The 15,712-nt window shown below is 39.9% G+C and overlaps 1 protein-coding gene across 1 annotated transcript in view; it reads left to right on the forward strand.

Moving 5' to 3' along the window:
- The first annotated feature begins 759 nt into the window (after nucleotides 1–759).
- Nucleotides 760–15,712, forward strand: part of syt7a (synaptotagmin VIIa) — a 143,347-nt gene continuing 128,394 nt past the window's right edge. The window contains exon 1 of the mRNA XM_056272636.1: nucleotides 760–975. Within this exon, the coding sequence (XP_056128611.1) occupies nucleotides 942–975 (34 nt within the window). The 5' untranslated portion in view covers nucleotides 760–941. The remainder of the gene's footprint in view (nucleotides 976–15,712) is intronic.

Consider the following 15,712-nt stretch of genomic DNA (forward strand, 5'->3'; position numbering starts at 1 on the left):
TGAGTCAGATTGGTTGCTTAACTAGTAGAACATTTTACTAAGACTTTAAATCTAGTCTAATGAACAGATATGTTTCCATTGGTACTGGAAAAACATTAGTACATTAGCAAATGGAAAGACATTAGTAACTATTTAAAGAGTAAATATGAAGTAGCCTACTTACTAAAACTGGAATAGGTACCATTAACAATTGGAATACATACTAGTCAGAAATTAGTATTTGATTGATACAAGCTATAAGATTACTCAATTGCAAAAATCTGCAATTTGTTACCAGTAACAGAGTAATAGTTAGTTGTCACTATAGCAGCAAAGGAATACATGCTCTTATATCAATACTAGTGACTTAATGATTAGAGACTATATTAGAATATACTAATGAGATTGAAAAGTATACTAGTCATTCAGTTTTTATTGTATATTTTATGATTAACAATAACAAAGAAAAGAAAAGATACCGTTGGATTACTTTAGAAAAATAAGTACTGGTGCAATAAAAAATAAATATTGCCTAGATTATAGTTGTTTTTTAAGGAATAAATGTCAAGGCAGCCTATAGCCTGGTACAGACATTTTGCACATGCTCAAACCATTCAGGCTGCATCCGAGGAAAACATTTTCAATAGTCAAAGCATTGATATATGTTAAATAGGGATGTATATGGACACAATAACAGCTATGAAGCATCCGCTACCCCAACCCACCCCACCCGCGGGGCAATGTCTCAAAGCACGTCACCGTGAGTGTGTGTGAGGAACGAGCGAGAGAGAGAGAAAGTAGATGTGTGCAGACAACCTGCTCGCGCGTAATTCTGGGAGGAGGAGGACTCTCCGCCGAGCAACGACACAATAAACACTCACGGAACCGCGAGAGTTTCCCCCGGTGGAGTAACAATAAGCACTTAAATCCTCCAGCCAGGAGTCCATCATCAATCTGCAGACATGTATCTGAACAGGGAGCAGGAGTACAGCAAAGGTGAGCGCTTTTGGTTCTGTTGCCATTAAACTTGTAGGAGTATCTTCTCCCCTCGGACTGGTGCCTGTGGCGCGGACAGGTCTGGTGTGGAGGCACACCAGGGTGTTGGAGATGGTAGGCACCTGTCACGGGGGTCATCACTTCTTTGCCCCCTTGTTTTACATCATTGTCGAGGCGCACACATACAAGAGCGCGCGCACTAATGACTGTTTGACATTGTCACGCGCTCTCAGGGCATTTGCGTTGACAGCGATTACTGTTGCATGCTGTATTTGATATATAACTTTGATTTGAGGTCCCATGAAGGTCTGTTTGTTGCGTGCATGCTTTCTTATCGAAGGATTGATCAGAGCTACTTGTTGTGCGCTTCGTCCTTGGTAGATCCTCACATGAAGAGACTTGAGGAAGGACATACGACTAAAACACAAGGTCAAAGCAGGTGCCTCGTCCCCGGTATCCGCATCACTGCGCGCGGATCTTTGTGTTAATGTGATTTTTTTTTTTTTTGGGTGATGATTCCGCGGGCGTTTTGCTGGGGTATCGTGGGCTGTTATTTGTGTCAGCTCTCCCACGTGTTTCCGTAGCGTGATTCCCCGTGAATTCGCTGGGTGTCCACTACAATTTCCCCCGGTGTCCCTCCCACGGTAAATGAATTCGCTTCGGGGCTCCGGCACGGAGGTGACTGGAATTAAGAGTGGGCGCGTTCGGGTTACGCCAGCAACACCTGCTGCTACCGAGAGCCAGAAAGCAAAAGACGGTGTTTGATATGCGGTAATGGCCGTGAGAAGATGATAACCGTAGCGTGAATGAAACTGGCTTTGGAAAGGAGAGATGGGCACGGATAAGCCCTCAAATATCAGGACAAACCCGCTTCTGAAATGGGTTCTGGTGTATAAAAGGTGTTTAATTCGATTTTTTTTTTTCACAGCACCTTCAAATTTACTTGTTTATCCCACAAACACGAAATTGTATAGGTACATAATGAACATTTGCAAAGTGTTCTTTATAAAGATGCTTGAACGTTGTGAACTGGTTCCTTAAAATAACTAAACAGGATCACACAGCATAGCCTACTGTAAAAGGAAATGTTCTGCATTTGCTTGAAGGTTATCATAATTACTGTTATGTAAGTCTAATTAAGACATCATTTAGTCAATTTGTCAACAATCCCCATGAGAAGGTTCAGTCAGGTTTTGCTTTTTTTTACTCATCCCCAAAAGGTTAGCAGAACATGTAGTAGCTAGTGGCTGAGACTTTGATTCATCTCAGTGAATCAAATCTTTTGAATCCATTAAAGATTTGTTCAGTGATTCAGTCAGTGACCTTTTCTACATCTTTACGCCTGTAGGTGGAGACAAACATATCTTTGTCTGTTGTGAGTGTCATTGAGTCATTCACTTGAGCGAGACAGTTTTGCTGTGTTTTAATAAACTGCGCTTGTTTACAAATCTTCTAAGAAACTTGGTAAACCGACAGTAAAACTGTCATAGGCCAGTAAGAGCTGTGTGTGTAAACCTCACTCCCCTGATCTCAAGAGGCGCGCTCGCGACTGCGCTCTCTAACCGGTTACATAAGCATCATAAGGACTTTTCAATATCATAAGTTTAATATCACGTCCCAGTTAGTTTTCAAAAGAGGTGTCTTATTCAGTGCTTCTCTTCAGGTTAAAACACTGACTTGTTTAGGCTGGCCAAACAATTGAAGATTTTAAGACCAATTTTGGGCCAGATTTGCTACCCCCAACGATCCAAAAAATCATCAATTCGGTCAGAACCACTATCGTCAAAGATGATTGGCGGTATGGTTTTGTTCTGGGCAAGAGCAGCAATAACCCCCCTTAGGGTAAACAGAACAGAATAACATAAATGTATTGCAGATATCGTTGTCAATATTTTAATGTACAACATAATTCGAGAAATTAGTCTGATTCAAGGGGAATCAGAATGCCAAATCCTGACTAAAGAGAGGTGGAGCTGGGGAGGGAGGAGGGTATTTAGCTCCTGAGAAACGCGATCGCTGCTGATAATACTGGAGGAGCTTATATATGTATACAGTGATAGGCGTCGTATTCCTATAGGTAGACGTGTATCAGCCGAGAGTCAGCTGATGCGTTAGCTTGACTAACGTGACCTGCCAGAACTAACGCTATGTTTGATTTGTGTGATGTCGTTATGATTACTGCTCCCGATTGCGTCGTAGCCCGCACGATCGCAAATATTAAACATGAAAATATGAAACACGACTCTTCATCGTGACACCCGCGACAGCCAATAGAGTGCAGGTATGACGTCACTTTGTAGGCCAATCGGCAGTTAGCATCACGCTGGTTCCCTCGACAAAAACCCAATAGGATTTAGCCTTTTGGATTATCGCTAAAAACATGCTCTGTGATCAACAAATGTTTATGATACTTGCAAATTTTGTCTATCAAGATAATTATCACAGATGAACACAACTTTCATGAATTTTGAAGCCTAAATGCAGTCCCCAGAAGTAAAAAGCTAAATCACTAATCCTCCGACAACTCTTCCAGATTTAATCTAAAAACATTTTCCCAGAACATTTGAGTTAGAATAGTTTGTAAGAGCACAATTATAAGCATACCGATGCTGTAAAAGCGGACTGAGTTTACGGTTCGGCGTGATGGCGTTTAATAGTCTCTGTAGTCTCATTTAGCCACTTGTTAGCAACCGCCTTTTTCAAGACACGTAACAGCTAAAAAAAAATCATGAGTGGGGTAATATTGGTGTATTTCATGCCGTAGAATAAAACATGAAAGTGTCTTGAGCTTGTGTTCACCAGATATTATTTCAGCCATTTAACCAAAATCCTATTCAAAAACCCCATTGATTTGGGGGACGATGGAACCGGAAGTGCTAAAATGCAACTCGCTTCTGCGTTTTGCCCTACAAAGTGACGTCATACCTGCACCAATCTATGAGAGCGAGCTTCAGTGTGTTCAACCAATGAAATGCTCCTTCATAGAATGTGTTTTAATGCTATTGGTCACGTGCAACGAGAACGATTCGTTCACTTATAAGATTCATTTAAAATACTGATTCTTTCACAAACAAACCACCATCAATCCGCAGGTGCAATCACTCATTTGGGATTTACTTTCAGTCATGGAACCGAAAGCCTAGATGTTGGGGGAGTGTGTTTGTTGATGGTTTAATTGATTTGGATGTGACTGATGGAGTTAATTGATGAAGTTTTTCGCAGGTGATTTCGTGTAGCGGTGCGCTTTAATTCTTCACACGTTTCAAAGTGGAACAAACTTTATTACAGTTGATGTGTTTCTAGGTCATTTTTATGAGTTAATTGATAAAGAGGTGTCTTTGCAAATGTTATCCCATGAATGATTACAACTGTGGGTTAATGACCTACTAATTGGGTTTGATTAAAAACGCCAATGCGATAATAAGATATTTGGTATTTGAGATGACTTGTTTTGAAGAACGAATACCTAATCACTAACAGACTGTAAAGATGTTAAACACAATCTGGAGCCTCACCCCCTCTCCTACTGTTTCTGTGAGACATATTTACCTTTCATGCTTGTTACTCTTCCTTTAATGACTCGTTTTTATACGGATGACAATGCAAATGTGATTTAATCGGAGCTTCAAACTAAGCAACCCTCTTGTATGTGCCTGGCACTCATTCATGCTCCTATAGGGGTTTATCAATACAGTTTAGGGAATGAAGAAACAAAATCAGGTCCATTATTGATTATTGCGTCTGTCTGTGTTTCATCGATTCCTGCCATTGATATATGGAGCCACTCACAAGTATGGACCAAATATTAAAGATTGGGTGACTAGATGTAAAAGTTCAGGAATTGGTTTTCATTTATCTTGTCCAACTGGGCCCTCATGCTGGATAGGTTTGTGTGTGTGTGTGTGTTATTAAATTGAGTGGACAGATTGCAGATGATAAGTGAGGGAATGGACCAAACGGTGAAAAAAAGTGTATGTGTGTAAATATGGATGTGTCACAGAGGCACAGAAGATGACAGGAGGGGTATAATGTGCTGGAATGATTGACAGTTCATGTATTATTCATGCAATCCTGTTGATCTAAAAGAGAGAGAGAGCGATGGAGAGACACAGACAAACAGAAAATGAAATAAAAATAGACAAATTGTCTTCACCTCCATAGACTTTTCTTGATGAACAGCTGTATTTAAATCTTGCGCGACTGCAGTGTCAAATCAACAATACAGATGTTAAGTCCTCGGATATGCTCAATATGTAGTTGTATTGTGGATTTTGGTTTGATTCTTTTGATTTTATTTCCGATGTTTTTAGTAGGTTGTTGCATCAATGAGTTTGCGTTGACATTCAGTTTAATGTCAGATTGATCTGGACGCTGCCATCTTTGCTTTATGAGCACACAATCACCTGAGCTGTAAACGTCATGGAAGAGACATGGAAAAATCCATTTGATTTTGTTAAGAACCCTCCAAAAAGATCTGGTACTGGTGAAACATTTAATGAAAGCAATTTAAATGTTGCTTATAGGGGTTGGACAATGAAACTGAAACACTGGCCAATATAGTGTTGGAGGACTCCCGCCTGTATATGCGCGGCCTGGCCAATCTTCTCTGATTTTACATTGCATCAGTAAGAGCCGAGTGTGAAGGTTGAATTAGCAGAGCAATAGCACAGCACTTTCAATATATCAATCCACACAACATAACGGGAGACGCATAAGAGGTAAAAAGAGGACCTAATTTTGGTGTGTGTCTCGCTGGCTCATCTGTGACCAGGACAGCAAGTCTTTGTGGTGTATCGAGAGCTATGCTATACTGGGTAATGTTGGCAAACCACCACGTAGGACGAACCACATCCAACAGGAGTAACTGACGACACAAGAGGAAGCTGTCTGAGAGGGATGTAACCCAGACTGTATCCAAAAAACATAAAACCACAACTGAAATAAATACACACCTCGATTCTCCTGTTTCCACCAAAACTGTTTGTCAAAAGCTTCACTGAGTCAATATTCATGGTCGAGCTGCTATAGCCAAATCTGTAGTCACTCGTGCCAATGCCAAATGTCAGTTTCAATGGTGCCAACAGTGCAAATCTGAACAATGTGAAACATGTATTGTTCTCTGATGAGTCCGTCTTTCTCACATTCATGAGAGTTATGGAGTGAGAAACCCCAAAGAGGCTGAACCCGGACTGTTGCTGTCCAGAGTGAAGCGCGGGATGAATCAGTGATGGTTTGGGCTTCAATATCATGGCTTTCTCTACTGTACTTGATGGATGCGTCACTGACAAGGACTAGCGAACCATTCTGGAGGACCGTGTGCATCTAATGGTCCAATCATTGTACCCTGAAGGTGGGGCCGTGTATCAGCATGATAATACACCAATACACACAGCAAGATGGTGAAAGAATGGTTTGATGAACATGAAAGTGAAGTTGAACATCTCCCATGGCCTGCACAGTCACCAGATCTGAATATTTTTGAGCAACGTTGGGGTATTTTGGAGGAGCGAGCCAAAAAACGGACACTGTTCTGGAAGAGGAACGGCTCATAATCCCTCTGGCCGCTGTGAAGGACTTGTGTCTGTCATTCCCAAGATGAACTGATGCTGTACTGGCTGCAAAAGGAGGCCTTACACTATACTAATATACATTATTGTGGTCTAAAACCAGGTGTTTCATTGTCCAACCCCTGTACATTGCACATTTTTAATAGACGTCAATTGATAAACATGCCTTTTGACCGAATAATGGTGTAGTTATAGCATCTACTAGCAGGGCCTGACTGCTGAAGCCGAACCCTACCGAATTGTTCACAACCAAAACATCTTATTATAATATGAATGAGTAAATCTGCCATGTCTACAAATCTGCAAAGACAAACAATGTCAAACTGCTTCAATCATTGAATGAGACTTCTGAGCTTGGCTTTTTATCTATTCATAGACAAAAGACAACAATAGACTGCTTAAATGAATTATGAGTTATGTGATAATTGTATTATAATGTCCTTTAACAGTGTTGAGCAAACTAGTTGTACGCCAAAGCAATGCATTCCCAATAGGCTACTGGCAATTAGCGCTGTTTTAATTGTGCATGCTCATCAGTCATTTTTTACATTTTCAGAAATTGCTATTTGCATACCTATTGAACTTGTTTTGGACTGAACGAAAGACAGTTTGTTCACGAAGCTACATGTATATTCATGCTTAGATTCTCGTATTCGTTTAGTAGGTTCAACCAATGAAATATGTGCACATTCTGCCGAAATTGCTTGTTCTACAGTTTCTGAAGAAGTCAGGATAAAGTCACCGAAGCAGTCACGCACTTTATGAAGGAAGGTTGGGTCGAATGATTTGTTCACTTAAAAAAAGTCGTGCGCGATCGAAACACAGATAGTCATAATTCTGTCTCAACACCATCCAAAGAGCTACAGAGCCATTGTTCCACCACAAATGTATTACTTCCAGCTTCAAGAGCTTTTAAAAACCTTTGAAAAGCCAAGTCGAAGATGGTCACAGAACCCTTTGAGAGTCGCTCCTCTGGCCCGTCGTTCCTCAGAGTATTACTCACAGTACCTGAGCTCGGACGACAAGGGAGAGTAATTGTAAACCAGTACCGAGCTATTATATAGAGGTGAGAGGGACGAGCATTGATTTTAAGCTCTGTTGGATCTTACCATGCTCTTATGAGAAACAGGAAATTGATTGTGAATTTGAGCCTCTTCATCATAATGAATATTAGATGCCAAAATTGTCAGCTAATGAATATGTCCGTGTGCATTGAAGTTAAAATGTGGCCGCTCACCATTCTTTAGAAATGATATGTTGCGTTCTCTTTCACGCGATTGATTTTATTGGCAAATGGGAGTGTGGACGTGACCTTGAATGAAGTGCGAAGGCCCCGTGGCTCATTTTCATTCTTCTTGAGGCACATTCTTCCGCAGTAAAATTCAATTATTGCCACAGATGCTCGGCACAAACAGAGAGAACTATGTGACCTTATGACTGAGCAAGTTTTACATTTTCTATTCCGGTTGTCGTGATGGCAACACACAAGTGGTCCATTGAAGGACAGTGATTTTTTTTAATTCGAGAATTTTAAGTGCAGCTTTAATGTAATTATTGTTCATAATTTGTCTCCTTTAAAATGCCGGAAAACATGGCTATCAGATAAGGCAGGCTGATGAGCGATTAAAGGTCCGTCTGTCTTATTGATTAATGCTAATTATGACCCCCGTGGTCGGACTGAATCAAAACAGTGGCCTGAACTCTCCCAGTGCACGATGACAAATATTTTCCGGGGTGACTGCGAGAAATCATATCTTCTGAAGCAATATTTATTGTTTCACAAATCAGTGGCACTGCTGGCCATTAAGGTAATTTACAGCGATCTATGATGTAAGAGTCATCAAAGTGATTAGCAAGCAAGGGAAACGAGAGCATGCGAGAGAGAAAGGAGGAGAAAGAGAGGTCTGACTTTGCAGAACAACATTGTTGCTTGATATCTACCTTATCTGCCGACAGCATTTGCAGTTGCTTACCACAGAATATAATTGGTAATTGTTTGGTTTCATGGTTACAGGAAGGCACTTACAATGAAAATGAACATTTAGACGTTTAGAATATAGGTTAGTAAGTTATCCTCTCACGTTAGTCTCGAGTTAGCAAGTTATAACTCTTATATTATTATGAACATGTGAAGTTTTTAATCCCTGTCATTTTCTTATGATACCGTTGTGCAATAATACCAAAAGCAAACTGCACAGGAATTATGTTACCAGAAGTTTAGTCACAAAAAGGATGATTTCGATAGACAATGATTTTCAAGTTCTTTTTAAATGCTTTTAACAAAACTATGAGCTTCGCATATCTACTTTTAGACCCTCAAAGTGCTTGCTTCTGTACTTCAATTTCAAGTGCTTTAACTTGTTTTTTTAGCTGTGGAATGAGTCAAAATTATTTTCTGCAGCTATCATCCTAAAACCTCAAATGCTGCAGAGTCAATAGGTCAGCAGTAAAAGCAGTGCATGCCAAGCGAAATTAAAGTGTACAACAGCATGAAAGCTAAACGCCATTTGGTTGGTTGTGTATAACATCATCTCTGATTGAAAACATCAACTTGATTTATCTTGCGCGGAAGATACAAAGATTTTATTGTGTCCCAAATGATGTACGATGCACTTACTGTACACACTATGTACTCTGCCATACAATGTATAAATTCTCAAATTGGACACTTTTCCAGTTAGAGGAGGTGTTTTTTAAAATGAATTGTACATGCACATTTCTCTCACCATTTATAATACAAAATGGTGTAGATTAGGGAGAAGTGTGCAAAATAGTATGCACACGTCTCATCAGTGATCATTTTTTTCGCACCCAAATCAACTGGAATGCAGATTATATGTGGTCAAAAAACAATTTGGAGAATTTGCCAATTTGGCTAATTTTCCTGAGCACTATGAATCCAAAAAGTTATGGTTAACCTATTTTATGTATGGGTAAATGCCATTTTTTTTAGGTAATTTTATTTCCTTTACTGGCTTTAATCACTTGCATGCAACACCAAATATGATGTATATATATATTTACTGTAATCGCGTCATTCAGAAATGTAAATGCAATTTCTACATTTATGCATTTGGCAGATGCTTTTGTCAAAAGTGACTTACTTTGCATTCAAACTAAGTATAGCATGCACCGATTTTGTCCGATACCGATAACCAATAATTCTTTATAATTGAAAGCAGATAACCGATATATTGGCTGATAAATCTAAATCAAATTTTTATATAATTTTTGAGAGCCTGATTAAAAAAGCAAAAGTCTCACCATTAAAAGCCATGTCTCAAGCACACACTTCTAATGTTCTCATTATAATTTTATGTTGCGCATATGAAAGACTTGTTACAGTACATGTTGGACTTAACTGTATTTTCCTTTTTTAAAGTGATTCCAATCATATTTCAAGCAATTCAGTAGTAGTGGGCATTTGCTCCTCGATATCTGTGGTATTTGTCTTGAAGTCTTATTGCCGGCATCTGGCCCGTCTTGCTGCCCTGGGTGTGTCCCGCTTGTGTTTGGACGAGATGCAGTTGGCAGGATCGAGACAGAACGACTCCTGCGAGTCCACACTAATGCTTGAGTCTGTTTGGATGGGTGTAATTTAAATGGATAGCTGAAAGAGAGAGAGGACAATGCGTGTGTGTGATCGTACTCCATTTTCATTAGCAGGAAAACCACCCCAGTAAGATGACATGAAGAGTAGGCATTATGAGATGTGAAAGTGATTGTCTGTTTTGTGATGCTAGCAGCTCTTTGTTTACATGACCCATGTTGTTCGGTGTAAAGAGCTGGTGGTGAGATCTCGCGCACACACACACACACACACTACTACAACGGGAGCTAATTACAGCCATTGTGTGAGGGCACCTGAAATAGAGTCTCTGCTCCTCAAATAGCCTCACGTTCGGCTCGTGGCATTGAACGAGACGACGGAGGAGATTTTAGGTCATATTCTTGTCAGCCGTCAGTACTGAAGCATGCAGAGTGATTTAGAAGAACTGTAGATGCATGTGCAGTCAGGTGATCGTCTTCATAGGGGGGTTATGATGTAGATGTTGCTTCTCCTGTGCAGAGTAATGGAGATGACCCTCTTGGTTTTACTCCAGCTCTAAAAGCATGGTCTTAGCTGAAATCCTTCATTTGACAAGAGCGAGTGTATTAATTCAGTCTAAAATAGGGATCGCAGCACTCCAGCAGAGTGGACTTGAGTTTGGTCCAGACTCACTTGGCATTCAGAGAGGGATGGAAGACGCTTCATCCCCTGTTTCTCTTCTCTTCTCTTCTCTTCTCTTCTCTTCTCTTCTCTTCTCTTCTCTTCTCTTCTCTTCTCTTCTGTTCTCGTCTCTTCTCTTCTCTTCTCTTCTCTTCTCTTCTCTTCTCTTCTCGTCTCTTCTCTTCTCTTCTCTTCTGTTCTCGTCTCTTCTCTTCTCTTCTCTTCTCTTCTCTTCTCTTCTCTTCTCTTCTCTTCTCTTCTCTTCTGTTCTCTTCTCTTCTCTTCTCTTCTCTTCTCTTCTCTTCTCTTCTCTTCTGTTCTCTTCTCTTCTCTTCTCTTCTCTTCTCTTCTGTTCTCTTCTCTTCTCTTCTCTTCTCTTCTCTTCTCTTCTCTTCTGTTCTCTTCTCTTCTCTTCTCTTCTCTTCTCTTCTCTTCTCTTCTGTTCTCTTCTCTTCTCTTCTCTTCTCTTCTCTTCTGTTCTCTTCTCTTCTCTTCTCTTCTCTTCTCTTCTGTTCTCTTCTCTTCTCTTCTCTTCTCTTCTCTTCTCTTCTCTTCTCTTCTGTTCTCTTCTCTTCTCTTCTCTTCTCTTCTCTTCTCTTCTGTTCTCTTCTCTTCTCTTCTCTTCTCTTCTCTTCTCTTCTCTTCTCTTCTCTTCTCGTCTCTTCTCTTCTGTTCTCGTCTCTTCTCTTCTCTTCTCGTCTCTTCTGTTCTCGTCTCTTCTGTTCTCGTCTCTTCTGTTCTGTCTCGTTCAATGCCACAAGCCGAACGTGAGGCTATTTGAGGAGCAGAGACTCTATTTCAGGTGCCCTCACAGAATGGCTGTAATTAGCTCCCGTTGTAGTAGTGTGTGTGTGTGTGTGTGTGTGTGTATGCGCGAGATCTCACCACCAGCTCTTTACGCCGAACAACATGGGTCATGTAAACAAAGAGCTGCTAGCATCACAAAACAGACAATCACTTTGACATCTCATAATGCCTACTCTTCTGTTCTCGTCTCTTCTGTCTTTTCTTTCCTCAACTATTGTTTGATTTTTTCTTTTCAGCCTTATGTCTCATTTTCTCTCATCTCATCTCCATTTTCTCCTTTCCTCTATTCTATTTTTCTCTTCTGATCACTTCTCAACTCGACTTGTCTAGTCTTGCCTCTTCTTGTTTTCTTTTCTCGGTTGTTTTCAGCTTGACTACTTTCTGCCTCACCTCTCATTTTCTCATCTTTTCTCTCATTTCTCATTTTCATGTTGCCTCATCTCTCATCACGTAGTCTAGCCTAACCTCACCTCTAGTTTTTTTGTCTATTCTCTTCTTATCTCACCTTTTCTCGCCTCATCCCACCACTCATTTTCTCTTCTCGACTCGTCTCATTTCTTCTCTGAGGAATGTCTCCAGACTCTCAGACAATTTGAAGTATTTGAAGCAGGATTAATATGTCAAAATGTGCATGACAGAGTGACGGAGAGAAGGAGAGCGAGCGAAGCCCCCTGGAGTGATACTTCAGTCAAGGTCATGTAGAGGAGAGCGGGAGAATGTGTGTGTGAGCGAGAGCAAACTCAGAGGTGAGACTGAGGTGAGAGCAGGTTTACTGAGGATGAGAGGAGCACGGGGAGTAACGGAGACATGAAAGCCTTTCGTCATACAGCTACATGTTATGTGTGTGTGTGTGTGTGTGTGTGAATGCACAGGACGTGTGCTTTAATGCATGCAACGTGTTATACAACCATTCCTTGGTTCAATACGAGCAGCATAAAAGATTCTCCTCTCCTCGTTTCCTTTTACTTTCCTCTTTCCTGTGCACCATCTCATCTCATCTCATATATCTCTCATCTAATCTCATCTCATATATCTCTCATCTAATCTCATCTCATATATCTCTCATCTAATCTCATCTCATCTCATATATCTCTCATCTCATCTCATCTCATCTCATATATCTCTCATCTCATCTCATCTCATATATCTCTCATCTAATCTCATCTCATCTCATATATCTCTCATCTCATCTCATCTCATCTCATATATCTCTCATCTCATATATCTCTCATCTCATCTCATCTCATCTCATATATCTCTCATCTCATCTCATCTCATATATCTCTCATCTCATCTCATCTCATATATCTCTCATCTCATCTCATCTCATATATCTCTCATCTCATCTCATCTCATCTCATATATCTCTCATCTAATCTCATCTCATCTCATATATCTCTCATCTCATCTCATCTCATCTCATATATCTCTCATCTCATCTCATCTCATCTCATCTCATATATCTCTCATCTCATCTCATATATCTCTCATCTCATCTCATCTCATCTCATCTCATCTCATCTCATCTCATCTCATATATCTCTCATCTCATCTCATCTCATCTCATCTCATCTCATATATCTCTCATCTCATCTCATATATCTCTCATCTCATCTCATATATCTCTCATCTCATCTCATCTCATCTCATCTCATCTCATCTCATCTCATATATCTCTCATCTCATCTCATATATCTCTCATCTCATCTCATCTCATCTCATCTCATATATCTCTCATCTCATCTCATCTCATATATCTCTCATCTCATCTCATCTCATCTCATATATCTCTCATCTCATCTCATATATCTCTCATCTAATCTTATCTCACTTATCTCATCTCATCTCATTTCATCCCATATATCTCTCATCTCATCCAGAGACTATTTATATATGAGACATGCCACTTCCTCAATCCTCAATACAACTATATAGGAAAAACCTTTAATGCCAAAGATGGCGGTTGTATGCACATGCCCCGCCCCTCCCGCTGGAAAGCCAATCGTCTGCTTTCAACAGTCGAGCCGGGAAACATGTAAGCCTATCGTCTGGTTTCACTGACGCATGCGCACAGTTGAGGTTTGCGACAGCGGAGACGAGAACCCTTGCGCATGCGTAGTAAAAGTATAACCTGTGGGGAAAAAGGCGTTTTAAACCTTATTTTGGGGCAAAGTCATCAAACTTTTTCAGTGATTTTTATCATATTTTACTGCTGTTTCTATATATGCAGTTTTTATGTCCCGGTGTCCAGTTAAACTGCAGTTCTGACTCTCTACCCATTCATTTAGATAGGAGCCTGGTCTTGTTAGTCCGAAATAGCTGCCCGGAGGCGTTGCCAAGATGGCGGCCGAGTGGCATGACTTGCCTAAAAGGACTTTGTCTCATCTCATCTCATCTCATCTCATCTCATCTCAATTTTCTTCTCCTGCTTTGGAGAACTTTAGCTAAGAAAATGGAACTGTGGAATTATGGGAAGAGCGTAATGGGAGACAAAATAATCTGCAAAGACAGAAAACCAGGTAGCATTTAAAAAAAAAATTTAAACTAAAAAAACACAGTGACAAAAACTAGATAATGATTGAGGAATGACATCACAATCCCCCCCAACACACACACACACACACAAACACACGTGTGTGTTAAGGCCTGTCATGTTTTGCGCTGAGCTTTTGAGGAGCTGTGAAAGGAAAAACAGGGAAAAATCTTTTAATCACTTGCCTCTCCGGAGAGCAGAGAGCCTCTCCAGAGGGCTAAAGACAGAACGAGAGAGAGCGTGTGTGTGTGTGTGTGTGACTCACTATTCATGTTTGATATTTTTGTGCTAAGTGGAAAGAGGGTGTGTGTCGTGTGTGCTTGTGTGTGTGTGTGTGTGTGTGTTTCACTGAGCAAGAGAAAAGAAACTGTGTGAGGTTGTGTTTTCTCTGTAAGTTGATGGAGGCATGTGTGTGTGTGTTTGTGTTTATTTATAGTACGTCATATATGTTATGCACAGGATTTATGTATATTGCATCATCCAGCTGCAGCTGCGGTTGAACTGTATCTCCAGAAGTCTGAGTGTAGCTGAAGGCTAATGAGCCGATAAACAAACACCCTCAATAAAATAATACTGCATTCAGCAATACACAAAAGGCAGTGGACATTCATCCATAACAAATGACGCAGAAAACTCAGTCTGGAAATTCGTCAGTTTCATGTGTGTGTTTAAATAAGATTGTTAGAAGAGATTCGTGCATGTTTGCGTGTGTGTGTGTGTGTTAAAATCTGGCAATGTGTTGAGATGGACAGATTGTGCTGAATGAGTGCCATGTCTTGAGAGTCTGTTCATTCCTTCATTCCTCTATACCTCCATCATGTCCTTTTATCATTATAACTTGATCTGTCTTTCTCAGTATAACTCTATCTATCTATCTATCTATCTATCTATCTATCTATCTATCTATCTATCTATCTATCTATCTATCTATCTATCTATCTATCTATCTATCTATCTATCTATCTATCTATCTATCTGTCTGTCTGTCTGTCTGTCTGTCTGTCTGTCTATCTATCTATCTATCTATCTATCTATCTATCTATCTATCTATCTATCTATCTATCTATCTATCTATCTGTCTGTCTGTCGTTCTATCTGTCTATCTATCTGTCTATCTATCTATCTGTCTGTCTGTCGTTCTATCTATCTATCTATCTATCTATCTATCTATCTATCTATCTATCTATCTATCTATCTATCTATCTATCTATCTATCTATCTATCTATCTATCTATCTATCTATCTATCTATCTGTCTGTCTGTCTATCTGTCTGTCTGTCGTTCTATCTATCTATCTATCTATCTATCTATCTATCTATCTATCTATCTATCTATCTATCTATCTATCTATCTATCTATCTATCTATCTATCTATCTATCTATCTATCTATCTGTCTGTCGTTCTATCTGTCTATCCGTCTATCTATCTATCTGTCTGTCTGTCGTTCTATCTATCTATCTATCTATCTATCTATCTATCTATCTATCTATCTATCTATCTATCTATTTATCGTTCTCTCTATCGTTCTCTCTATCAATCAATATGTCTATCCGTCTATCCTTCCATCTACTCACCCGTTTATCTATCTATCTATCTATCTATCTATCTATCTATCTATC

This window comes from Rhinichthys klamathensis, unplaced genomic scaffold, assembly GCF_029890125.1.
Source record: "Rhinichthys klamathensis goyatoka isolate OS25496 unplaced genomic scaffold, OSU_Roscu_1.1 h1tg000341l_1, whole genome shotgun sequence".
Lineage (NCBI taxonomy): Eukaryota > Metazoa > Chordata > Actinopteri > Cypriniformes > Leuciscidae > Rhinichthys > Rhinichthys klamathensis.